At 42.6% G+C, this 27,427-nt stretch overlaps 1 protein-coding gene across 1 annotated transcript in view; it reads right to left on the bottom strand.

Annotated features, from left to right (window-relative positions):
• ldah (lipid droplet associated hydrolase) overlaps positions 1 to 27,427 on the bottom strand; it is a 132,290-nt gene that overhangs the window by 45,810 nt on the left and 59,053 nt on the right. The window contains exons 4-5 of the mRNA XM_063007982.1: positions 23,545 to 23,711; positions 4,270 to 4,510 (exon numbers count right to left, since the gene is read on the bottom strand). Coding sequence (XP_062864052.1) covers positions 4,270 to 4,510; positions 23,545 to 23,711 — 408 coding nt within the window. The remainder of the gene's footprint in view (positions 1 to 4,269; positions 4,511 to 23,544; positions 23,712 to 27,427) is intronic.

Genomic DNA, 27,427 nt, shown 5'->3' with positions numbered 1-27,427 from the left:
GGTGGCTCAGCAAATAAATCACAATAGCCTGCTACTGCTGAGATTCAGGGTTGGAATCTTATGCCTAGTTCACACTACACAATTTTTGCCCTGATTTTCGCTCGGCGACTGGTTGGCGCTAGATGTGCCGGCTCGGGAGCAACTCGGTGTTTGCTCGGCGATCGAAACTCGGCTCTCAATCGCTATGTGTGAACTACTCAACAACAAGTGCTCGGCGACTGAAGAAATATATCTAGCTTGTCAAATATCTGGATCTGAGTTACCCGACTGGCAATAAGTGCTATGTCGAACAGCCAATGAGAATGCAAGGTACGGTGTGAGGGGAAACGCAGGGGAGGAGTGTAAAAAGGTGGGACAGGGGCATAATATAGTTTATCCAAAAATACATCAGCAAAACAACAACATTGCAAAAAATATTTATTAACCTCCAACTCACTATAGAACAATCCATGCTGTTCACTCAGATTCATTTATTTTTCTCCTTGACTTTATGCTGCACATTAGCGCACAAACTTCGATCGCTCGCTACTCGTTGACGTGCACTTTTGGACGTGGTATCACTAAACCCCTCTTCACTTCTTGCGTTTGTTTTCGTGACAAAACGTAGTTTGGGAGAACAGAGAAGCTCGCCTGCGATTCCAGTTGGTGATGGTGTAGTGTAAAACCCCCTATCGTCGATCAGTTGTGTAATGTGAAAGCCACACCAACTTGAAAGACTCCCGATTACAAGAGATCCAGTCGTGTAGTGTGAACTTGGCATTAGTAGTGCTATCGGCCAGACAGACGTCTACACGTCCAGAGTGTTACTGTGTGCCTTGAAACCACTGAAAAGCTGGGATAGGTTCCACCCCCCCTGCCCGCACGACCCTAATTGGATAAGCGGTTAAGAGAGTGAGTGAATACTTAATAAACATATCACCTTCTTTCTCAGCCACCACATGTGACTAAAGGTGTCCCCCCGGGTTCAATACTTGGTCCTACTCTTTTTTTTTACTCTTTTTTCCTTTGTGTCTGTGGCCAAGTATACTACAAGGTCCGCTCACTATATCTAAGCCTCTAAATCCAATATATGCTTCAGTCAGATATTTCAATTTGCTGCTTATAATGACTTCAAAATGAGATCAATTAATTTCAGTTGCTGTTTTGAGGATTTATACAAAGGAATATTAAATGATATTTGCAATTGTTGCAATTATGTGATGATGTGTGATGTTTCTTCTATTTTATTTATTTTCCCTTTATCCATCTCTTCCCTGTTTTTGCACTGCAGTGCTGCTTGGTACTTGCCAGGCTGTCATTACAAAAAGAACCTGTTCTTAATGTCTCGACTGGTGACAGAGCAAATCATGCACTGTGTGTTGTTACACTTTCACCTCATAATCAGGATTAGAAGGGTCAGTAATGTGAGCCACATATGCCATGGCCTTTATTTCCTTTGTAATCAATGAGTCTTGGCTGTCCAACAACCTGTCAACAAGCTCCTTGGGTCAGCGTCTGTGCGTACTAACCTTGGCTGGCTGTGTGCACCCCTTGCTGTTTGGGAGATAATTCAGTGCAGTAGTTTGGCTATAACAATTTGGCTTTTATTATAAATAGGGTCCCATTTTTCTTCCGATTTAGCATACTCAATTTGTCGTCTGCTGCTGGGGATCCCTCTGACCCGTGCGCAGTCCTTAGCGTACCACTTCTTTTCGCCCATTCACTCTGCACAGACGCCTCTATCTGCTAATCAGGGTCCTTGCACAGCGTTCGAAGGCCCCACCCACATAGTCCGGTCATCCAGCCCTAGCAGACATGGTGGCCAAGTAGTGTCTGCGCTAGATGGCGCCCACCGAATCTCTGCACTTGTGTGCTAGCGGAATATCCCCCTGAGTAGTGTTTTTAGCTGCTTTAGACTTCGACATCTTGACTAACCGATTGCTAACTGAATTGCCGTAGGATTGCTAGGACGTCTCATAGTGCAAATTGAACCCTTAATGAAATAGCTCAGAGACTGGATTGTGAGTAGACAATCTTGTCTGCAGAAAAGGATCACATCGACAGTCTCACACAGAGGCTCTGTGAATGTGATAACAGTTAGTTAGTGTTTAGTTTTTAACGCCATGTCTGCCCTTTGGGCCATGTTCATGGCAGGAAAGGTTGTGATCTGTCTTTTATTTATTTATTTCATTTGACTTAGAGAAGTTATGTCTGTTGTCTATGTATGTTCATTTATATGTATTGCTTCAGTTTTGTTAATGACAGGAATTTTAGGAGTGTTGTTGCTTTTGTCTTGGTAAAGAGTTCTTTTATGGTTTTTGCTGATAAGATCTGTTGTCTTTCATGGTTATAGATGACACATTCCAGCATTAAATGTTTTATTGTAATCTGTGTTTGGCATGTTGCGCAATATGGGGCGGTTTCACCTTTTATCAGGTACATGTGTGTTAATCTTATCCAATACGGCATCTTGTGTACACTGTCTGGTCCCAACGGTTTTCGAGGTAGGTCTTCATTTTTTCCCCAATAGTGGGATTAGCTTCATACAATTTATTATTCTGGTGTGTGTTCCAGTCGTTTTGCCATTTGTCCTTGATATATGAGTTTATTGTAGGTTTGATGTCCATTGGTGGGATTTGGTACGTGAATGTGATAACACAGTAAATTATAAACACCCTTATATACTTTCTTTGGTGGCGGCACGGTGGCTTAGTGGGTAGCACTGTCGCCTCACAACAAGAAGGTCCTGGGTTCGATCCCTAGGTGGGGCGGTCCGGGTCCTTTCTGTGCTGAGTTTGCATGTTCTCCCCGTGTCTGCGTGGGTTTCCTCCAGGTGCTCCGGTTTCCTCCCACAGTCCAAAAACATGCCACCAGGCTAATTGGAAACACTGAATTGTCCTATAGATACCTAGCCGCTAGATGCACAAACCAGTGCATTGTAGTGCCGGTCCCAAGCCCGGATAAAATAGGAAGGGTTGTGTCAGGACGGGCATCCGGCAAATCGATGCGCGGACCATGATCCGCCGAGAGCCGATCCCGCAACAGAACGGGACAAAGGCCAAGAAAAATAGGGGAAAATATACTTTCTTTGGTGATCTTATGTATATATTTACATATAGAATATATAGTGTTTTATTATATAATTGTAATTATTGTACTGATGTATAATAGTAATTGCATCTCATAGTTAATTTTTTTTTTTTAATTTTCTTATTTTTATTTTATTCTACTCTATTTACTGTACTTACACTGTACTGGAGCTGCTATAACACTTAAATTTCCCCCATGGGGATCAATAAAGGAATCTTATCTTATCTCATCTTGTAGGACAGTGGAAGATTCCACCGTTAATAGAGATTTCTTAGCTAGAACACAGGAACTGGTCTAAACCAGCTAGAACTGGGTTTTGGACGTCATGCAATGCAATTGACGCACTTCTTATCATGTACACCATGTACACATCCAGTAACATTCTATTGTAGCAGTATTCTTGGAATATTGGAATATGACTACTGGCAATCATGCCATAAGTATATCCACATTTTCTAAGTAGTAATTGATAATGTATTAATACTTCTAGTGTAAATGAACATTTTTCACTCACACCAGTAAACATGAGGCACTTAAATGCTACGCGAATACAAAACATTAAAACGCTAAAATTTTACAGTAAATTGCATATTACACAGGAAACGGCTCATTTCACGGTCCGTGACGTGATTTTCACAGCCGTGAATTAGGTAGAGCCCTAGTTATAGTCACTCAGGTCTTTATGCTGATCATATCTGCTGCATTCAACAAGTGAACTATGTGTAATATATATCAGGTCAACATTTAATACATGCTTGATCGTGACATGCAATGCACATTTTTTGTGGAAAGAAGTGGTCCTAATGTTTTGGTTCATCAGTGTATAAACACTCATTTTTACTTCATGAGTGTCTACTGATGCCACAAGAGTCAAGATGTCACACACACTATTGTTCCTCCTCACCAATCATGAACAGACAGGCTACTGGATAGGAATGAGGATACATCTGGATCTGGCCAGTCTAGAAATGTACTGTATACATCCACTGCAGCACAGCACTTGGAAAATTTCCATCATTTAATAAAAATGGGGTCAGAATACAATAGAAACCCATGACAGGACCATTTCAAAAACCTGCTTTTCAATTTCACTTTCTCGGCAAGGCTGCTCATAGACGAGCGCGGCGATGACAGCTGGACCATTTATCAGGGTGAGTGAGGAGGTGCTAGCCACAAGGAGACAGAGACAGATGGACTCACCCGCGCAGTCCACATTGATCAGGCTGACGGTGGCTGGGACGGTGGTCACGTCCAGCGACTGTATGTTCCTCAGCACCAGCTGCACCATGCATGCCTTCAGCCTGGCCGGCAGCAGAGAGAGCAGGAAGATGGGCAGGTAGGCGGCATACCGGAGGTGGCACAGCACAGGGGTCATGACCTTGCCCTGAAGAGTACAGGCCATGCGCTCAATAGTGGGGAAGAGCAAGATTGACTTCAACACCTAAAATAGGAAGAGGAAAGTGAAATTCATGTTAGCGTTTATTTAGAGACGAATATTAGATGAGATGTGTGTTAATGAGGGTTCTTCAAAAAGTTTCCGCACTTTTTAAAACTCTATTTATTAGGAATTTCAAAAACAAATGACATCACTTCTACATAGTCACCCTCCGATGCATTTTTCCCAGCGTCGTACCAACTTTTTAATGCCATCAGCAAAAATGTATTTGGTTGAGCGTGTAGCCACTGATGCACCCCTGCTTTTACATCATCATCACATGAAAATCTTTTTCCCCTTAAAGCTTCTTGGAGCGTCAAAAAAGGTGAAAATCAGATGGCACTAAATCCGGACTATAAGCTCTCTCTCAGTCTCTCAGACACGACCGATTACTGCTCCTCCCACCCTCAGCATTTCCAACCAAAAATATAAAAGTGCGGAAACCTATTGAAGATCCCTCGTACAAATCCAGTTCCAAAAAACTTAAGACAGTAGGTAAACATTACAATATTTCTTGTTTTACCTTATCAAACAGTATGAACACTGTGGGTCTGTCTGAAAACCTAGTGAGCTGCCTTACTTCTTACCTTTGGCAGCTACCTAAATAGAGAGGATTCTAATAAGACATCAAACTCATAAGGCAGGTTATTTAGACGCACTACTTAGACAGCAATTATGGCGATTACATCACCGCAGTTTTTGCATACTAAGCAAACACAGTTAGCCTCAGGCCATTCAAACCAATAAAGCCAAGTTCACACTACACGACTTTCTGATTTGCCGGGTCGCTGTGCAGTTCACACTACACGATGATACCACGTCCAAAAGTGCACGTCAACAAGTAGCGAGCGATCAAAGTTTGTGAACGTAAAAACAAAGAGAAAAAACAAATGAATCTTAGTGGATATTGTTTGGATTGCTCTATAGTGAGTTGGAGGTTAATAAATATTTTTGCAATGCAACGTTGGTGTTTTGTAGAGAACGATAAGGTCAGAAATACTGTAAAACTTGTGTGTGTGTGCCGGTGTATTATGATATAAACTGTATTAAGCCCTGTACAGCCACACTCCTCCCCTGCGTTTCTCCTCACGCTGTATCTTGCGTTCTCATTGGCTGTTCGACATAGCACTCATTGCCAGTTGTGCAACTCAGATTGAGATATCTGACATGCTAGAAATCTCAATCCGGTCGCCGAGCACTCGGAGCCAGTCGGATCGAGTTGTTGAGTAGTTCACACATAGCGATTGAGAGCTGAGTTTCGATCGCCGAGCAAACGCCGAGCTGGCAAATCTAGCGCTGACCAGTCGCCGAGCGAAAATCTGTGCAAAAGTCGTGTAGTGTGAACTAGGCATAAGCTGAGGCGACAAAATCTGCTAGCATCTTCTCAGTCAGTTACATAATTATCAAACATACAGAGGTAAAAAGGGAGAACTTACTTTTGATACAGATAATGTTAATTTCTGGTAAAAATGTGACTTGTAGAATATTTAAAAAGAAGGATGAATATGTTAGGGTAACGGGATTGAGTGAAATCCTGGGGACATGACTAAAACATGTATTTTAACCACATTATTAGAATTTCTTATGGAAAACATAGATGGAATATGAAGTCAATGCAAGGAAAAAAGGATTATAGGGAGTTTTTGTTATAGGGATTAGTGTTATAAGGAGTTTTTATTAATGTTTTAGCTTATACACTGATCATCCATAACATTAAAACCACCTCCTTGTTCTACACTCACTGTCCATTTTATCAGCTCCACTTGAGTCCATCTGTTTCTCTGCATGCTTTCATGTGGTTCTTCAATGATCAGGACTCTCCCAGGACCACCACAGAGCAGGTATTATTTAGGTGGTGGGTCATTCTCAGCACTGCAGGGACACTGACATGGTGGTGGTGTGTTAGTGTGTGTTGTGCTGTGTTTACATTTACATTTTCTGCATTTAGCAGACGCTCTTATCGAGAGCGACTTACAGAAGTGCTTCCATAGTAAACATTTCATTTCTCAAGTTTTAGTAAACAACAGTCAAAGAACACGAATCTGCTGAAACCTGTTAGAACCAAAGTGTTTTTTTATGTTATGGTTTTAATGTTATGGCTGATCAGTGTATATCCTAAATTTGTAATTAGATCAATGTGCTGGACACTTTACTCAATTAAAAATGCATTTTAAAGTTAATTTTCATATATATTTATACATATAATGTCCTGGGGACGGAAATCGGCGGAATGGCCCTTGCAGCAGTTCTAGCCTAGCACTTAAGGTACTGGTCTAGTAATTATAAGGTTGTCATCTCAAGCCTCACCAATGCTAAGTTGTCAATGTTGGGCCCCTGGGCAAGTCGCTTAACCCTTAATTGCTTGCACTGTATTCATTCACAAGAGAGAGAGAGAGAGAGAGAGAGAGAGAGAGAGAGAGAGAGAGAGAGAGAGAGAGAGACAGAGACATACAGCCAAAAAAAATGAGAGTGTAAGAGAGAAGCAGAGACAGAGAGAGAAATAGACTTGCAGAAACAGGAAGCACCTGTCCGTGTTTGGCCAGTGACTAGAAGTCAGCACGACTCATTCAGTGAGCAAGACGAAGTGAATGTGCTTCGTCTGCCTTCGCGTAGCTTTGCAGTCGGGGCCAAGTATTTCTCAATGAAACTAAACAGTGCAATATCTTCCGTTCCCCCGTGCACAATACGAAATAGCTAGAAACGTGCAACGCCAAGTGTCATTTATTCATTTCCAAACCAGCTTTAAATCCTGACAGCGGCGTTATCCTGGAGGACATCGCGTATGACTTATCGCACATCTTCTGCTGACTCTGTGAGACCAAGACAAAAGAAGCAGGATTCAGTGTCCAGGGTTTAATCACACCGAAACTGATGATGTCCCATCGTTTCCTACTGACCCATATAAATCGATCGGCTGGGAAAAGAAACATTTAAAAAATCTGCAATTTTTAAAAGCTAGAAACACTCGAGTCTAGAAAGTGATGTTCGTAGCAAGTCTGAGTACAAACTGAACTGAACGATAGCCAGAGGAATGAGAAATAGAGTGAGATACGTGGAGTGAAATATTGGTTCTGATGAGAAGCAGCTCCATGTCCAGCGTGTCCCAGGAATGTGAGAAAACTTCAAGCAGTCCGACAGAAATCTGTGAGAGCTTCTTTAATCAGTAATAAATCCGGCCAGCCACACACAGTCACGCATCCTGTTAGAGACAAACAGTCACACCATGGACGGACACACAGAGACGCAACACACACACACAGTCTGGCACAGTCAAACACATTTAAACGCTCACAGTCACGCACCTTCACACCGCAGATACACACGTTACACACACTACAGACAAGACACACACCAGACACACCGCAGACAGGAGATGGACATAGACAAACACAAGGCCTTACATGCCAGACACACTGCAGGCAGACAGACAGACAGACCCCAGACACATCACAGACAGAGACGCCTCGTACACCAGGCACGTACATGGTACACACACCAGACACACCGCAGACAGACATACAGACTCGACACATCACAGACAGAGATGCCTTGTACACCGGGCACGCACACATTACACACACCAGACACACTGCAGACAGGAGATGGACATAGACAAGCACGAGGCCTTACACACCAGACACACCGCAGACAGACATACAGACCCTAGACACAACACAGACAGAGACGGCCTCATACACTGGGCATGCACACGATAAACACACCAGGCACACTGCAGGCAGACATACAGACCCTAGACACATCACAGACAGATGCCTCATACACCAGGCATGCACGCGGTGTACACACCAGACACACCGCAGACAGACAGACAGACCCCAGACACATCACAGACAGAGATGCCCTGTACATCGAGCACGCACACATTACACACACCAGACACACTGCAGACAGGAGACTGACATAGACAAGCATGAGGCCTTACATGCCAGACACACTGCAGACAGACATACAGACCCCAGACACATCACAGACAGAGATGCCTTGTACACCTGGCACGCACACATTACACACACCAGACACACTGCAGACATAGACACATCACAGACAGAGACGCCTCATACACCAGGTACATGGTACACACACCAGACACACCGCAGACAGATAGATAGACCCCAGACACATCACAGACAGAGATGCCTTGTACACCGGGCACACACACATTACACACACCAGACACACTACAGACAGGAGACTGACATAGACAAGCAAGAGGCCTTACACACCAGACACACCGCAGACCGACATACAGACCCCAGACACATCACAGACAAAGATGCCTTGTACACCGGGCACGCACACATTACACACACCAGACACACTGCAGACAGGAGATGGACATAGACAAGCACGAGGCCTTACACACCAGACACACCGCAGACAGACATACAGACCCTAGACACATCACAGACAGATGCCTCATACACCAGGCATGCTCGCGGTGTACACACCAGACACACCGCAGACAGACAGACAGACCCCAGACACATCACAGACAAAGATGCCCTGTACACCGAGCACGCACACATTACACACACCTGACACACTGCAGACAGGAGACTGACATAGACAAGCATGAGGCCTTACATGCCAGACACACCGCAGACAGACATACAGACCCCAGACACATCACAGACAGAGATGCCTTGTACACCTGGCACGCACACATTACACACACCAGACACACTGCAGACATACAGGCAGACATACAGACACATCACAGACAGAGACGCCTCGTACACCAGGTACATGGTACACACACCAGACACACCGCAGACAGATAGATAGAACCCAGACACATCACAGACAGAGATGCCTTGTACACCGGGCACGCACACATTACACACACCAGACACACCGCCGACAGACATACAGACCCTAGACACATCACAGACAGAGATGCCTTGTACACCGGGCACGCACATATTACACACACCAGACACATCGCAGACAGACATACAGACCCCAGACACATCACAGACAGAGATGCCTTGTACACCGGGCACGCACACATTACACACACCAGACACACCGCCGACAGACATACAGACCCTAGACACATCACAGACAGAGACGCCTCGTACACCAGGCACGTACATGGTACACACACCAGACACACCGCAGACAGACATACAGACCCTAGACACATCACAGACAGAGATGCCTCGTACACCAGGCATGCACGCGGTGTACACACCAGACACATCACAGACACACCACAGACAGACCCCCGACAGACAAACAAAGCCCAGACAAAGGCGGCCTCGTACAATGAGTATGCCTACGTTACACACACACCAGACACACTGCAGACATACAGGCAGACATACAGACACATCACAGACAGAGACGCCTCGTACACCAGGTACATGGTACACACACCAGACACACCGCAGACAGATAGATAGAACCCAGACACATCACAGACAGAGATGCCTTGTACACAGGGCACACACATATTACACACACCAGACACATCGCAGACAGACATACAGACCCCAGACACATCACAGACAGAGATGCCTTGTACACCGGGCACGCACACATTACACACACCAGACACACCGCCGACAGACATACAGACCCTAGACACATCACAGACAGAGACGCCTCGTACACCAGGCACGTACATGGTACACACACCAGACACACCGCAGACAGACATACAGACCCTAGACACATCACAGACAGAGATGCCTCGTACACCAGGCATGCACGCGGTGTACACACCAGACACATCACAGACACACCACAGACAGACCCCAGACAGACAAACAAAGCCCAGACAAAGGCGGCCTCGTACAATGAGTATGCCTACGTTACACACACCACAGACATACAGAACCCAGGCACACCACAAACAGACCCCAGACACATCACAGACAGAGACGCCTCATACACCAGGCACGCACATGGTACACACACCAGACACACCACAGACAGATAAATAGACCACAGACAGATAGATAGACCCCAGACACACCACAGACACACCACAGACAGACCCCAGACAAACAAACAAGGCTGCCTTGTACACTGAGTATGCCCACGTTACACACACCACAGACATACAGAACCCAGGCACACCACAAACAGACCCCAGACACATCACAGACAGAGACGCCTCATACACCAGGAACACACACATTACACACTAGACACACCACAGACAGGCAGACAGACCTCAGACACACCGCAGACAGACAGACCCCTAACACACTGCAGACAGACATACACACCCCTGTCACACCACAGACAGACAGACCCCAGACACATCACAGACAGAGGTGGCCTCGGCACCAGGCACGCAGACATTACACACACCAGACACACCGCAGACAGACAGACAGAGCCCAGACACCGCAGACAGACAAACAAAGCCCAGTCACACCACAGACAGACATACAGACACATCACAGACAGAGGCGGCCTCATACACCAGGCACGCACAGACACATCACAGACGGAAGTCTTGTACAGCAGGCACGCACATGGTACACACAACAGACACACCTCAGACAGACAGGCAGACCCCAGACAAACTGCAGACAGACAGACAGACCCCAGAAACACGGCAGACACACACCAGACACTCCACAGACAGGACATAGACAAGCAGGGGGCCTCATAGACCAGGCATGCACGCATCACACACGCCAGACACACCACAGACACAAAGACCCCAGACACAGTGAGACAGACAAATAGACCCCAGACACATTGCAGAAAGACAGACATATCCCAGACACACTGCAGACAGACATACAGACCCCAGAGACATCACAGACGGACGTTTTGTACACCAGGCACACACATGGTACACACGACAGACACACCCAAGACAAACTGCAGACAGACAGACCCCAGACACACTGCAGACACTCCACAGACAGTACACAGACAAGCAGGAGGCCTCATAGACAAGGCACACACCCGTTACACACCACAGACAGACCCCAGATACACTGCAGACAGACAGTCAGACCCCAGCCACACCACAGACACACACCAGACACTCCACAGCCCTGAGACAGACACAGTCAAGCAGGCAGCCTCATACACCAGACACACACAAGTTACACACACCATACACACCACAGACAGACTTACACACCACAAACTCAGACCGGGGTAAAAGTTCACCTTTCAACATAACAAAGACCCAAATCATAGTGCTAAAACAACACTGGAGTGGCTTTTGGGACAAGTAAACTTCATTGTGATTATATACAGTACAAGTGTATGGAAGCGTAATTTATATGCCAAGCTTTAGGAAAAAAAGAACCAAACTCTCTTAGTCTGTCATGAATTACAAGCTTCTGGACATGAGTTAGCATGGGCACTTTGTTTGGCGTGTGACTACTCAGCCCCCCATGTTGTGACACATTCACTTCATCACCAGTATTAAAATCATCTGCTATTTGAGCCACAGTAGCTCTTCTGTTGGTCTGTACAAGACGACATGTGGCAGCAATGAGTCTTGGCCACCCAACAACATGTCTAAGTAGGACCACTGTGGGTGGGTACTGACCAAGGCTGCACTCCCTTATGTAACTCCCTTCAGCCCAACTTTTAATAAATCCCTGAGCATGACATGCACTATTGTAAAAGGAAATAGGCATTACCATGCACGTCTTGATGGTGGTGGTGGTGGGTCTGTTTTTGCTGATCAGTGCCTATGTATTTTAACTAGGGCGGTCACGTGATAATTTTTTTTAATCGAGATTAATCGCGATTAAAGAACCAAATTAATCGCAATTAATCGCACTAAGCAAAATTTTAACATTTATGCACATTTTTTATTGCAAGAACATGTTTACCAATAAAACATTCGTAAAATTATGATAAGATTATGAAATCTAAACTATTTTTAGAAAGCCAGCTTATGCCTATATAAAAAATATTACTAATATTAATAATGCATGTATCTTACTCTAAATAAGGGGTTCATCTGTGAAAAAGGGTGGTGCCTACAAGAGATACAAAAGATTATGACAAGCTATATCTTTGTACTCGGTTGAAACTGAGCATTAAACTAAGAAAGCTTCAATATCACATGAGGGAATTAACAGGATTGACAAAATGAGTCATTTAATATTTTATTTCACAATCAAAACCTCTTCAAGTAGTAAACATTATTAAAAAAAAACTATACAAACAAAAGAGCAGTTATACACCTGTTCGAAATCTGAGATGCCTTACTAAGCTCACTACTGAGGCATCTTAATATTTCAATGTTATTTTGACTCAGGAACGAGTGAGAATCGGAAGCGTCCTTAGTGATGAAGGCAATCCCAGAATTCATTGCGGCATCTCTTCTATCACAGAAAAATAAACATGGCTGACGGTGCGGACAAAGTTAATTATTGATTTTTAACGAGTGTTTTTATTTGCAAGTTTGGGCTTGTCAGCAAATGTAACAGTTTTCTGTACACGAATCGAGATGTTATATTGACATGTTAGCGCTGTCCCACCTCATTCCATTGGTTTTAATGGCAAGATGCTAAATGCTAAACGCGAAAACCGATGGAATTGCTAAGTAGCGCGTTCGAATAACCTGCCTTATAAGTCAATGACTTATTAGAATCCTCTCTACTGAGGCAGCTGCATGTGTAGGTAGTAAGACAGCAAGGCGGCTCACTAGGTTTTCGAACACACTGGTAGATATGTCATGGAAAATGAGAACGGTGTGAATTTTCGTTTTGTGTCAAGCAGCAAAAAAGTTGTAGCATGACGTATTTGATTTCATTTGCATTAAGTGACATCGCACATCCTGCGATGTGACTATTCCGCATGCACACATCGTGATGACGATGCTGAAACGATACATCGTGCAGCCCTAATATATAGAGTTGTTAACAGCTACCCATCTTTCAGTCAGTTATTTAAAATGAGTCTGTTCACATTATCTTACAAAGGTGAGGATCTTTCTGGAAACAGGCGCTCATAACATGAACCATTTCTAGATGCAACACCAGTGGCGTAACTAGGAGCTCATGGGCACCAGTGCAAAAGAAAATTTTGGGCCGCCTCAACAAATTGCATATAGTGATAGCTGATCAGAATGAATTAAAAGTACTTGCTCAGAAGTTACACTTCAAGTCCAAATTCCTGCCTCTGGTATTTTTAATGCACAGTTTTAGTTCTTTTAATTTTACTTAACAAAAATATTGTAATATAATAACGACCTGGCGAGTGCAGCCAATGGGGGGGGGCAGTGAGGTGAGTGGTTGGGTTCATTTCATGGAGGACCCCCCTCCCCAGTATACAGTCCTTTGCGAGCCATTTAACACCAGTGTTTGTAATGTTCCCACGACGTGTTCAGTCCATGGGCTTTCCATCCAAAATTAATTTGAAATAAAGTTAGGTAATAAAGTCTTTGATCATTTAGCCTGTAACACGTATCCGTGCGCGCAGACGCCCAACGAGACAAATGCTGCTTTGACCAAAGATGATATTAAAGCGTCAATTAATAACGGTAATTTTGTCTTTGATGATTTCTCACGCTTTTTGAAAACAAAAATTATTATTTAAAATACCCGATATTTCGCAATATGAAGCAGCAGCAGCAGCTCCAGTAATTTGTAACTCACAATGCAAACTGTAAAAATACTGATGTTATCTCTATACAGTATAAACACAATGTTACTGTGTTAAAGCAGCGCAAATTGAAACAGACATATTTACGTGGCACAAACACAGCTCAATGAAAATAGTTTGATTAAAAATTAAAATTAAAATTTATTTAATCGCGATTAAAATTGTAACGCGTTAATCGCGTTAATTAACGCGATTAACGACAGCCCTAATTTTAACTGTACAGAAATCCAAAATATACAATTACATTTGAACTGTTAAATTTTTTGAACGAATAAGTGTTTCATATATATATATATATAAAAAATAGCAGCTGCAAAAATAAATATAATCCCAAGACTGGCCATGATATCCGTTCAGATGTAAATGATCAACTGTAACTAGTGTATGGATTTATCATGTCAAATATTATTTCATTACTTCTTCCATCTAGGGGGTTAACACAGCTAGGTACCTCATTACTGAACGGTCTTTATAAACATCTCAAATTCCTTTTGGACAGGCTGAGAGGCTACGATTCACAAATGGACGGAGCTGCACATTGAGCGTTAACCAACTCACCTGGAAGAAGTCGGAGAGGCTTTAAACACTTTTCTGCCCAATTGATTCCCATGTACCGAAAAAGCAAGCTACACACTGGCCAAAACCGCCAACTCATAGTGCCAGAATATGAGCGGTTGATCCGATACTAGAATGTGATACAGACCTGGTCATTCTGTGCTGTGTTCAGTGAACTGAATTGTTAGGGTTTAAATATTTTGAGTATATTAGGGCAATAACCTGAGCCAGCGCTATACACCGAAATGTTTATGCTTGCACTTGGCACACACCGTGTTCTATTTGAGTGATTCATGAAGTAAAGCTAATACTTTTGGACCTCACCCCTGTCTGCCTGACCCTTGATCCTTGAATGAAGGCCCACCCATGTGCTGTGATCTCACACACTCACATACACACACACACACACAAACTAAAGTGAATGATAGAACTGTTTCCAAGCATATTCAAGACCTGGGTTTGAATTATACCTGCAGTTAGGGCTGTGCGATAAATGACTAAAAAACTCATATCTCGATATGCTTTTGAGAAGTGGCGATATACGATACGATATAATGTAAACTTAAAGTACAATGGCAGACCACTGCCCATATTTTAGCTTATATTGTTTATAAGTCTTAAATCTTAAAAACACAAAATACTGATAGTTCTGATAAATTCTGACTAATTACAGTATTTTGTATTATTATAAGGCTGTATATGTATTAATATTGACAATATTTATATCAAACAAACCAGCAAAAAGAATCTCAGTCAGATTTATGCTGTCCGTTTTACTTCAAATAATTGAGCATCGAAAAAATCCCAAGAAAGTTTAATGTTTGATAATGCTTTGCTATCTTTGCAAAATGAAAGCGCACAGTAAACAGCAGCAACGCGACCCAGATCAACCACACAACAGCATAAAATCATAACCGCTGCTTACCTGAGCTTTTCTTCTTCAAATTGAAAACATATATCCTATATCCGTGTGTTGTTTCATTAGGAATATAATCCACTTTTTTTCTTCTTGGAGACCATCTTAAATGTTTCCAGAATATTTCCAGAACATAAAAATCCATATTTAACTGTGTTTATCCACCTAACTAATGAAAACCGTTTTAGATCATTTATTCTGTCGGCTTTTGTGGTAAAAAGCTGAAACTGGTAATTCGCTCACTAAGCTGTCATTTATACAACAACCAATGAAGAGTGAGATTGAAATTCCGCCCAAAATCAGAATTCGGAAGCCCTGATTGGTTTATACATCTGAATCTCTTCAACAAATGAACTGAAGTGAGCAAAATGAATGAATCTTTACCATAGATAAGAGCACAGCTCCCTGATTCGATTCCAATTAAAAAAGCGTTCCGCTCAGCGCTTTTATGCTCTGTTTTAAACGTTCTCAAATGGTAACCTGTGTATTCTACGCATACTCGACATCGGTCGTTTTCAACATCGTGTAAAAAGTAATATATCGATATTTGCGATAAACCGCCCAGCCCTACCTGCAGTCAATTCGCTTATTCTCTGCATGGGTTTCCTTTGGGCAGGTTCAGAAAAAACACAGAACATAACGTAGTCTGGTCGATCTAAACTGGTAAGTTTGACTGGCCAGAGTCTACGCAGCCCAATACACAGAATTCACCTCATCACCAGTATTAAATAATCAGACACAGTAGACCTTGTGTTGGTCTGTACCAGATGCCATAGACTTCATGTCCTCTGGCAGCAATGAGTCTTGACCACACAACGGCATATCTCTTCATCACGGTGCCTGTTAGTGGGTGGGATATATGAGGCGGCAAGTGAACATTTTATGCTCAAAGTTGATGTGTTAGAAGCAGGAAAAATGGGCGTAAGAATTTGAGCGAGTTTGACAAGGGCCAAATTGTGATGGCTAGACAATTGGGTCAGAGTATCTCCAAAACTGCAGCTCTTGTGGGGTGTTCCCGGTCTGCAGTGGTCAGTATCTATCAAAAGTGGTCCAATGAAGGAACAGTGGTAAACCGGCGATAGGGTCATGGTCGGCCAAGGCTCATTGATGCACGTGGGGAGTGAAGGCTGGCCCATGTGGTCCGATCCAACAGACGAGCTAGTGTAGCTCAAATTGCTGAAGAAGTTAATGCTGGTTCTGATAAAAAGGTTGTCAGAATACATAGTGCATCCAGGGTCTGTTGCGTATGGGGCAGCAAAAGGGGGACCAACACAATATTAGGAAGATGGTCATAATGTTATGCCTAATCGGTGTATGTGTTTACATATTGAGTACATTTTGTCCCTTCAGAAATTTCATTATAAAAGGAAAAGTGTGCTTCTCTACATCTTCTCCATACAGCAAACTCTAAATTTTAGATGCTCGGTTACATTAGCAATCAGTTAGACAAATGTTGAAGTGTAAAGCAGCTACAAACATTACTTAGGTAACTGAGTTTGGAAAACTCTCAACCAATTCTGTGGAATAGAGGAGGTGTCAAAACACGGACGAGTATTTTCATCTTTCAACTATTAAGGTAGGCTGTGCTGTGTATTGTAGCATCCATTGATTCCATCATTCAATTTATGAATGTAATATATTGACTGCCATGAAATGTGGCACTTTTCTTGAAAAATCTGTGTAATCTGTGATTTTTGAAAAAGCAGGTCCATAAAATAACACACACATAAGCGCATTTTCCTGTGAATTTACAGTAGTAGAGCCCTACATATAACAATTTGGCCCTCATCAAAGCCACTGAGGTTCTTATCTGGACCAAATCGGATGCGTTCAACACGTGTTCTATAAGAAACTACCATCAGCCAAACATATAGTAGATCCCAGACCATGACATACGCACTTCTGCCTCATCAGTGTATGCAATATCTAAATAAATAACTAAATATGGGTGCATAATAATTAAGTAGGGCAGTTGTAGCCTAGCAGTTAAGGACCTGGACTAGTAATCGAACAGTCGCTCAAGCCGGTTCAAGCCCTGCCACTGCCAGGCTGCCACTGTTGGGCCCTTGAGCAAGGGCCTTAACCCTTAATTGCTTAGACAATATACTGTCACAGTACTGTAAATCATTTTGGATTAAATGTCCTTCATTTTGCCTTTAAATATTACTTTTATTTAAAGGCAAAATAACAAATGTATTTGTTTATTATTATTTCAGGCCCTTACATAAACACACCAATTAAAATATATGACAGGAATTAAATATTGGGTATAATGACAAACACTTCAGGCTTGACAGTGAGCCATTAACAGTGTGAATGATTGCTTTCTGCTGCAGGAGTAAAGCAGCACTGCAGGGATTGGTTAAAAAATGTGACTAATGATTAAACATGTTGCACACACAGGTAGTGCACAAATTTATATTGTAGTACTTGTTCTGGATGTAGTAACAAACGCAGCATTATTTAGTTACTCCATTCTTTGGAAAATACGGCACTGCATTTGGGACACAGCCAAAGTCTCTTATTCAAAGAGTTTCTGCTTGTTTTGCTCTGTTTGTTCAGCATTTTTGGGGCGCTCAGGTGGCGCAGCGGTAAAACACGCTAGAACATCAGAGCTGACTTTTCGAACTTGTCGGTTCGAGTCCCAGCTCTAATACCGGCAGGCTGGACACCTACACGAACAACGATTGGCTCATTTGTAGGGATGGTGACGGAGAGGGTTTTTCAGTACTGAAGCAATTACACCCCTACTGGCTGATTGATGGCGCCTGCACAGAGACGATGAATAATGGAGATCAGTGTGTGTCTCTCCATACACAAGGCTGATCAGCATATGAACTCGCCTTGTGTAGGTAAAAAGATGCTACTGCACACGTGTCGGAGGGGGTGTGTGTTAGTCACGGCTCTCCTCGGTCAGGAGTGATAGTCAACATCAGTAGAGGGGAAGCGAAATTCAATCAGGTAATTGGATACGACTAGACTGGGAGGAAAATTTGGGGGAAAAAATGCAACAAAGAAAAAAGTTGTAGCGGGGTGGTACACACTGGGTGAAGCCACAGCACCTGTGAGGTCATAAGATCATATTATATCATATTATATAAATATATGAAGTTTGGTCCAAAGATTAAAAGGACCCACCAGACTGTATTCAGAGAAAGAATAGAAAAACAGAATGCCTTTATTTGTCATATATACATATACAGGTGTACAGTACAATGAAATTCTTTCTTTGCATATCCCAGCTTGTTTGGAAGCCAGGGTCAGAGCGCAGGGTCAGTCATCGTACGGCACCCCTAGAGCAGAGAGGGTTAAGGGCCTTGCTCAGGGGCCAAACAGTAGCTGCATGGCAGAGCTGGGATAGCCCAAAGCTCTACCCACTAGGCTACCACTGTCCCTAAAGGTGCAAAAGCCAACATTTGTCATAGTATCAAGGCCCCTGGCATGAGTGAAGCTACCATTGATGCTAAAGCATATATTGTTACATTAGCAAGACAATGCCATGCCTTATTCAGAACAGAAAACTGCTAAACATTTATTGCTCAAGTTAGGCCTGAAACAAAGCTCAAAAGGCTTAGTATTTATTTATCAGAATTCACACTTTTGGTTACATTTATGACAAGACAGGTAGTTACTGGTTACACAATATTTCTCAGTTCAAGTTTTTAATGTCAAACACAGTCATGGACAATTTTGTATCTTCAATTCACCTCACTTGCATGTCTTTGGACTGTGGAAGGAAACCCACACAGACACAGGGAGAACATGCAAACTCCACACAGAAAGGACCCAAACCGCTCCACCTAGGAATCAACCCATGAAAGGACCTTCATGCTCTTAAGTAGCCCTGATCATGCTCTATGTCCATAAACAAGTTTAGTAATATAAAAAAAAAAAAAAAAAAAGGCTAGAATGTTACTAGGGTGGCACAGTGGCTCAGTGGGTAGCACTGTCCTGGGTTCTATCCCCAGGCGGGGCGGTCCGGGTCCTTTCTGTGTGGAGTTTGGAGTAGGTTAATTAGAGACACTGAATTGCCCTATAGGTGAATGGGTATGTGCATGTGTGTGTGTGTGTCTGCCCTGTGATGGACTGGTGCCCCATCCAGGGTGTTACTGTGTGCCTTGAGCCCATTGAAAAGCTGGGATAGGCTCCAGCACCCCACCGCGACCCTAATTGGATAAGCGGTTAAGACAGTGAGTGAGTGAGTGAGTGAGTAAAATGTTACTACGAATGTCTAAAGGCATAAAACTGTAAAATCCTGAATGACTGGTGACCACCATGCCAGCACAAATTGTACAGCAATAATTATACCACATTAGCCAATAAAATGCAAAGCAAACCAAACCACTGACTTCCAAACCTCTTTAGTTTGCTTTAAAACCCACATAGCTAGAGCCCAAAAGAACAGGAGTTTCTGATTATCATATATCATCTATAATCACCACATGGGCTTCCCAGCAGTTCACAATCTGCAGCCATAAAGAAAATGTTTGTACATTTTTGCTTGGCATCGACTTCACAATGTTTAAGGCATGATCTATCAGAGAAAGAGGGCCATAGTGTATCCAAAGCTTAGAAATGTAACAGATCAAAATCAGGAAGGAATGGACTGGATGAATGGGGAGGGTTAAATGGAAATCTCTGTGGAAGTGTAGGCTTCAGGTCCGGTTTATCCTCTTCCAACACACATGCAGAAATCCTTTCAGTTCATAAACTTAGCTTAACTAGAACATTCAGGAATCTCTGACCACCTTTCCAGTGACTGGTTACAGAACCAGAATTCCGGTGAGCATCCAGGGACAGAATATCGAGATTGTTAACTCTTATAGGTACCTGGGTGTTCACCTTAACAATAAACTGGACTGGTCGGACAATACACAGGCCTTGTACAAGAAGGGCCAAAGTAGACTCTATCTGTTGAGGAGGCTTCATTCTTTTGGAATACAGGGGGCCCTTCTCAGCTCTTTTTATGACTCAGTGGTGGCATCAGCCATTTTCTATGGTGTTATCTGCTGGGGCAGCAGCATGACAGCAGCAGACAGGAAGAAACTGGACAAACTAATCAGTAAGGCAAGTTCTGTCCTGGGCTGCACCCTGGACTCGGTGGAAGCAGTGGGGGAGAGAAGGATGATGACCAAGCTGTCATCCTTAATCGAGAACACTGATAACCCGCTGCATGAAACTGTGGCTGCACTGGGCAGCTCCTTTAGCGACAGGCTTCTTCACCCGCGTTGCTCAAAGGAGAGATACCGCAGCTCCTTTCTTTCTTCTGCTGTCAGGCTATACAACCAGCACCCCCCCAAACGTAGACAATTACCATCACAATAATTCACTTGGTTTTTCAGTACTTCTCTGTGCAATTACTTTTAAATTATGTGCAATACCTGCTGTACCTGCTGTACTTTGTGCAATATTTTTAATAACTGTGCAATATTAGGTTAACTTCCTCTATAAATACTGTTTATATTTTTGTAACTTTTACATATTCTTACTTTTTAATATACTGTATATGTCAATAAGTGTGACCACTTTTTGTAATTTTCTATTTTTTTGTATTCTTGTAAGCTGCTGTAACACTACAATTTTCTCCCTGTGGGATAATAAAAGGCTATCTTATCTTATCTTATCTTATCTTATCTTAACGTCTGTGACTGGGTGTGGGTGGAGCTTTGACACCTGCTGCTTGGCTGAGATAAACGTGTGCATTAGTACGGCTGGCTCATAGACCGTGCCCCAATGAGCCTACTAAAATTAAGAATGCCTATTACACTCACCGAGTGCTACCTACACTATATTGCCAAAAGTATTCGCTCATCTGCCTTTACACGCATATGAACTTGAGTGACGTCCCATTCTCAATCCACAGGGTTTAATATGATGTTGGCCCACCCTTTGCAGCTATAACAGCTTCAACTCTTCTGGGAAGGCTTTACACAAGGTTTAGGAGTGTGTTTATGGGAATTTTTGACCATTCTTCCAGAAGCGCATTTGTGAAGTCAGACACTCATGTTGGACGAGAAGGCCTGGCTCGCAGTCTCCGCTCTAATTCATCCCAAAGGTGTTCTATCAGGTTGAGGTCGGGACCAGTGCAGACCAGTCAAGTTCTAACTCCTAACACCAAACTCACGCATCCATGTCTTTATGGACCTTGCTTTGTCCACTGGTGCGCAGTCATGTTGAAACAGGAAGGGGCCATCCCCAAACTGTTCCCACAAAGTTGGGAGCAGGAAATTGTCCAAAATCTCTTGGTATGCTGAAGCATTAAGAGTTCCTTTCACTGGAACTATGAGGCCGAGCCCGACTCCTGAAAAGCAACCCCACACCATAATCCCCCCTCCACCAAACTTTACACTTGGCACAATGCAGTCAGACAAGTACCGTTCTCCGGGCAACCGCCAAACCCAGACTCGTCCATCGCGCGATTGACTCTGCAGAAAGTTGCCGACCTCTGCGCACCATGCGGCTCAGCATCCGCTGACCCCGCTCTGTCAATTTACGTGTTGCTGTCGTTCCCAATCGCTTCCACTTTGTTATAATAGCACTGACAGTTGAATATTTAGTAGCAAGGAAATTTCACGACTGGACTTGTTGCACAGGTAGCATCCTATCACGGTACCACGCTGGAATTCACTGAGCTCCTGAGAGCGACCCATTCTTTCACTAATATTTGTAGAAGCATTCTGCATGCTGAGGTGCCTGGTTTTATACACCTGTGGCCATGGAAGTGATTGGAACACCTGAATTTAATGATTTGGATGAGTGAGTGAATACTTTTGGCAATATAGTGTACCTACGGTACTTCCATTCATTAATTCTTTTATAAGTTACACCTATCAGTGGGGTAGCACTGTCACCTCGCAGAAAGAAGGTTCTGGGTTGGATTCCGAGGTAAAGTGGTCCAGGTCCTTTCTATGTGAAGTTTGCATGTGTCTGTGTGGGTTTCCTCCGGGAGGTCCGGTTTCTTCCCACTGTCCAAAGACATGCAGGTGAGGTGAATTGGAGACACTAAATTGTCCATGACTGTGTTTAACATAAAAAACTTAAACAGGTGAACATTGTGTAACCAGTAACTATCTGTCCTGTCATGAATGTAACCAAAGTGTAAAACGTGACATTGAACAACTAATAAATAAATAAATAAATTATATTTGGATATACAATTACTGTTTGTAGCCCATCTTAACTCCACACTCTGTGGAGACATGGAATCACTGATTAAACGTGACAGTGTATTCACAGCTCGACTGTTAAAGAATCCTTTTGTATAATCTGACACAGAGTACACGATATCCCCCCGTGTCTCATCAAATCTAACAAGACATTATTAAAGAATCTGGCATAGCGTGACCAGTAATAATATTTTAAGAGCTCTGAAATCTCAAAGTGTAAACCTGGACTAAAACACTGAAAGATTTTGAGGTTTAAAACCAAAACAAAAAAGGTTTCAGCAAGTCAAGGATACTTTTAAACAAATTTATTCCCCTGACCTTTTGCAGAACAGGCACAATAAACCAGAACATGGGCTCAGCCCACTGCTAAGCAGCACATAGTTTCGTTTATATTTCAAACCCTGCCAGGCACGCATATCAGAGACGGTCTAAGTAGACAGCGAAGACAGGGCCAAGAAATTAAGCAACACTGGTCATTATTTACATGCTTTAAGAGAGAGAAGCAGGAACAATGAGCGAACAATGAGCAAACAATAGCCTCTAGACAGCTGCGAGTACCAAGAGAGTTTTACTACTCCTTTGATTTAACGGAATCCATTTAATCATGAAGAGAACAGTAAAAAACAGACTCCCTCCATGGCTTAGACTATCAGCTCAGACTGTAAACAAAAATATTATCCTAAATGACCAGCGTGGGGAAATAAAGATTAAACCAAAGCTAACATAAAACCCTAGCATGTATCACTAAAATAAATGGCCACAATATCGATCACTTTTTTTTTTACCTTTAGTTCTGGGTCTCTCTTCATCATTTCCAGGATGATGTAGCAGCCGATCGAGTGTCCAATCAGGACCAGGTGTGTGTCTCGAGGCACATGCTCCAAGAGGAAGGCCAGCTTGTGCTCTATCTGCCCGTTCAGTCCAAAAACATCTGATTCGGTCACTGACGCATCTTACAAAAGAACAAAACAGGAAAAAAGGATTAGCGTGCTTTATAGATAGACTACAAGCTTTAAAGTCGAGGCATCTGAACTGTAGGGTGGGTGGGTGAATGCAGGGGGTCGCAGGGAAAGCAGAGTTATTAGCCTCATGGAGTTTAATATGTTTTTCTATAGATATACAGTATATATTTTTAGATATTTTAAAAGATCTATGCTGTGGATATCGTTTTGAATGGATATAACTGGTAACGATTCCTGCCAACCCTGATCACCCATTAGAAAAGTGAACATGTTTTTGATGAGTTTGTTGTAAGTTAATCAAAAACTAAAATGTATTTTTCACAGAAATATTCAGACCTTTTGCTGTGGCTCTCCAATCCAGTTTGCTTTAATTATCCTTGAGACGTGTTGAAATTCACCTCTCTATTTCCTCGGCTGCTCCCGTTAGGGGTCGCCGGCGGATCGTGATCCGCATTACTGATTTGGCACAGTTTTTACGCCGCACGCCCTTCCTGACACAACCCTCCCTGACACAACCCTCCCTATTTATCCGGGCTTGGGACCGGCACTACAACGCACTGGTTTATGCATCCTAGCGGTTAGGTACCTATAAGACAATTCAAGTCCAACAGTGAAGTGTAATGTCTGCAATGCGAGCGTTTCACGAGGCGATAGGAGCAGCGCTGCGTTTCATTACTGTAGAATTTTACTATTTATATGGTGTGTGAGTCAAGGATCACTCCGGTTTACAAAACAATAACTTTTAATCCGAGTATGAAAACTTCAGGACCATAACATACAGCTTTTACGAGTTTACGTGTTACAAGACTGAACGACATCTCAGTATCAAGCACTCTGATTGGCTTAGTTATGTAACCGAGCGTCGTAGTGATGCACTTGCTTAATAAAGAAAGAAATACACGGTATATTCACAAATTGTCAGGAGCAGAACACTTTATTAACTTCTTCTGTTACGGTACCGAATAGCGGACAGCTAGAGTCATCGCGTTAGCCAAGCACGCTATTCCATGCACTATGGAAGTCCCAAAGAGTCAAAACACACTCAGTTCATGTAGAAACGTCCATCAAACCATTGTCACAATACAACCACAGAAAAGTCTGTTACAGTTACAACACGCATACAAGTAAGGTGGCTCATAAGAAACAAACCAGATATCATTTAACCAAACGATCTACAATTACTACCAATTTGATACGGCACCTAAAAAATAAACACTCAGTCGAATACAGCGAGTTTATTATTATATGATGAGAAGAGGAACCGGCTGTCCGCTAACACGGCAGAGATGCTGATTTTCCTCAAAAAGAACCTTCACTTCATTTTGAGTGTTCTAGTTTTACTACTACAATGCTGCACTAAGTTTGTTTACTTTTATTTTGTAAAAATAAAAGAACATTAAGCAATAGCTTGGATGCAGGCAATTTTTTTCCTACAGCACTGCAGAGCTATTCAGTTGTTAAACATGTACATTGGATTAATTTGAATAACTGTAATGTACTTGAAGTGTGCACTGTGTGAACAGTATTATCTAGTTCTTATCTAGACAATATCTAGAAAATACAAGTATCGGTTTGAGACTCGGTATCGGATTGGGATCAAAATTAATGATCGGGAACAAAAAAACTTGATCGGGACATCCCTAGTTTAAATACTTTTGGCTATATAGTGTAGTTTAGAATGGCACACACCTGGATCTGTAGGAGCCCACAATTTACACTGCATTGTCAGAATAAGACAATTTTTGAAGTCCAAGAAACTGTCCATGGCAAGGCATCCATACACCACTGTACCACCTGAGTCTCAAGTTTTGAATGAATTATCGGTGATTACATGTACATTGATGGGTAAAATGACAGTCACTTCCATTCAAAATCAAATCCACAACAAAAAGGAAACCAAAAATATATATAATTAAAAAGAGTTCTATATATTTGCTGAATCTACTGTATCTTAATACAATAATTAATTAGTGCATTAATACGAGGATTCTTCAAAAAGTACTTTTTAAACTCTATGAATTTCAAAAACAAATTGCCTCACTTTTCTACAGTCACCTTTCAATGTATTTTTCCCAGCGTTGTACCAACTTTTTAATGGCATCAGCAAAAAAATTTTTTTGGTTGAGCGTGAAGCCACTGATGCACCACTGCTTTCACATCATCATCACATCTTCACCTTAAGCTGCACAGGTGGCGCAGTGGTAAAACACACGCTACAACACAAGAGCTGGGATCTCGAATACATCTTAAGTCTCAGCTCTGCCTGCCGGCTGGGCTGGGCACCCACATGAACAACGATTGGCCTGTTGTTCATTTAGGGGTGGGATATTAAGCCGGATAGGGACTCTCTCATGACTGATGCAACTACGACCTCTCCTGGCTGATTGATGGCGCCTGCACAGAGACAAGAAAAGAGTGCGCTGATCAGGGTGTGTCTCTCCGTACACAGTGTTGATCCGCATATGCGCTCGTCAAAGTGTAGGTGACAAGATGCATACGGCTGCTGTAAACGTGTCAGAGGGGGCGTGGGTTAGCCTCGTTCTCCTCAATCAGGACGGCATTAGTGAACAAAAAATATATACAAATAAAACAAGACCCGTGTTAACCTTAAAAAATTCAGAGAATAAAATAGCACACAAGTTTGTTCATCCAGTTCATAAAAAATGCCTTAGAGAGGTACTATTTTTTTCTCCTGGGATCAGAGAAATGTAAAGATGATGGAGTTGAGACTGAGGCCGGTCTTAAAATATACAATCTACAGTCTACAGTCTTCACAGTAAAGTAACAAATCTTAGCTGCCTAGCATAAAAAAGACGCACTGATGTTTTGAGTGCTCCCTCCCAGAAAATGCCATGGGAACCTTGTTAGGATACATGGCATCATGGAATCTATTAAGTACGAGAAGATTTAAAATAAAATAAAAAAAAACTGTCTGCCTCTGCCAAGAAGCTAACACTGGGTCATGGTTGGATCTTCCCGCAGGACACTGATCCGAAACATATGTGCAAATCCACACAAAAATAGTAAGATAAGCACATAATCAAGCTTTCGCTATGGTCTTTCCAGTACCCTGACCTACACCCCGTTCTAAACCTGTGGAAGAGAGAGGCTAGAAAGATCTAAATTAAGACATACTCAGATTCCATGCTTTACATTTTTCAATCCCGTCAAGAATTATAAGGGAAGACTTAGTGCTGTTATGTTGACAGTGATTTATACCCAGTAATTCTGGTGCAGTCTGATAGTGTGTAGCTTAATGTGCTTACATTTTATATATTATTTAGTGACTTACATTTATGACTGAATGCAATTTGAGCAATTGAGAATTAAAAGCCTTGCTCAGGGGTCCGACAGTGACAACTCTGGTGGACACATGACTTGAACCAGCAACCTTCTGATTTCTAGTTCAGGTCTTTAACTACTGTACTGAACTATTACTGCCTATATTATATTTATGGATGCTTATTTATTTAGTAGATGCTTTGACACAAACAAAGCGACTTATAATTGCAAGTAATTAAAGGTTAAGGGCCTTGCTCAGGGGTCCAACAGTGACAACTCTGGTGGATGCAGGACTTGAACCAGCAACCTTCTGATTACTAGTTCAGTTCTTTAACTACTGAGCTATTTCTGCCTATATTTTATTTATGGCATTTAGTAAATGCTTTGATCCAAACAAAACAACTGTAAGGGTTAAGAGCCTTGC

Source organism: Trichomycterus rosablanca, chromosome 13 (genome assembly GCF_030014385.1).
Source record: "Trichomycterus rosablanca isolate fTriRos1 chromosome 13, fTriRos1.hap1, whole genome shotgun sequence".
NCBI lineage: Eukaryota > Metazoa > Chordata > Actinopteri > Siluriformes > Trichomycteridae > Trichomycterus > Trichomycterus rosablanca.
The sequence above is the reverse complement of the archived record's forward strand: the minus strand, read 5'-3'. Positions and strand labels throughout refer to the sequence as shown.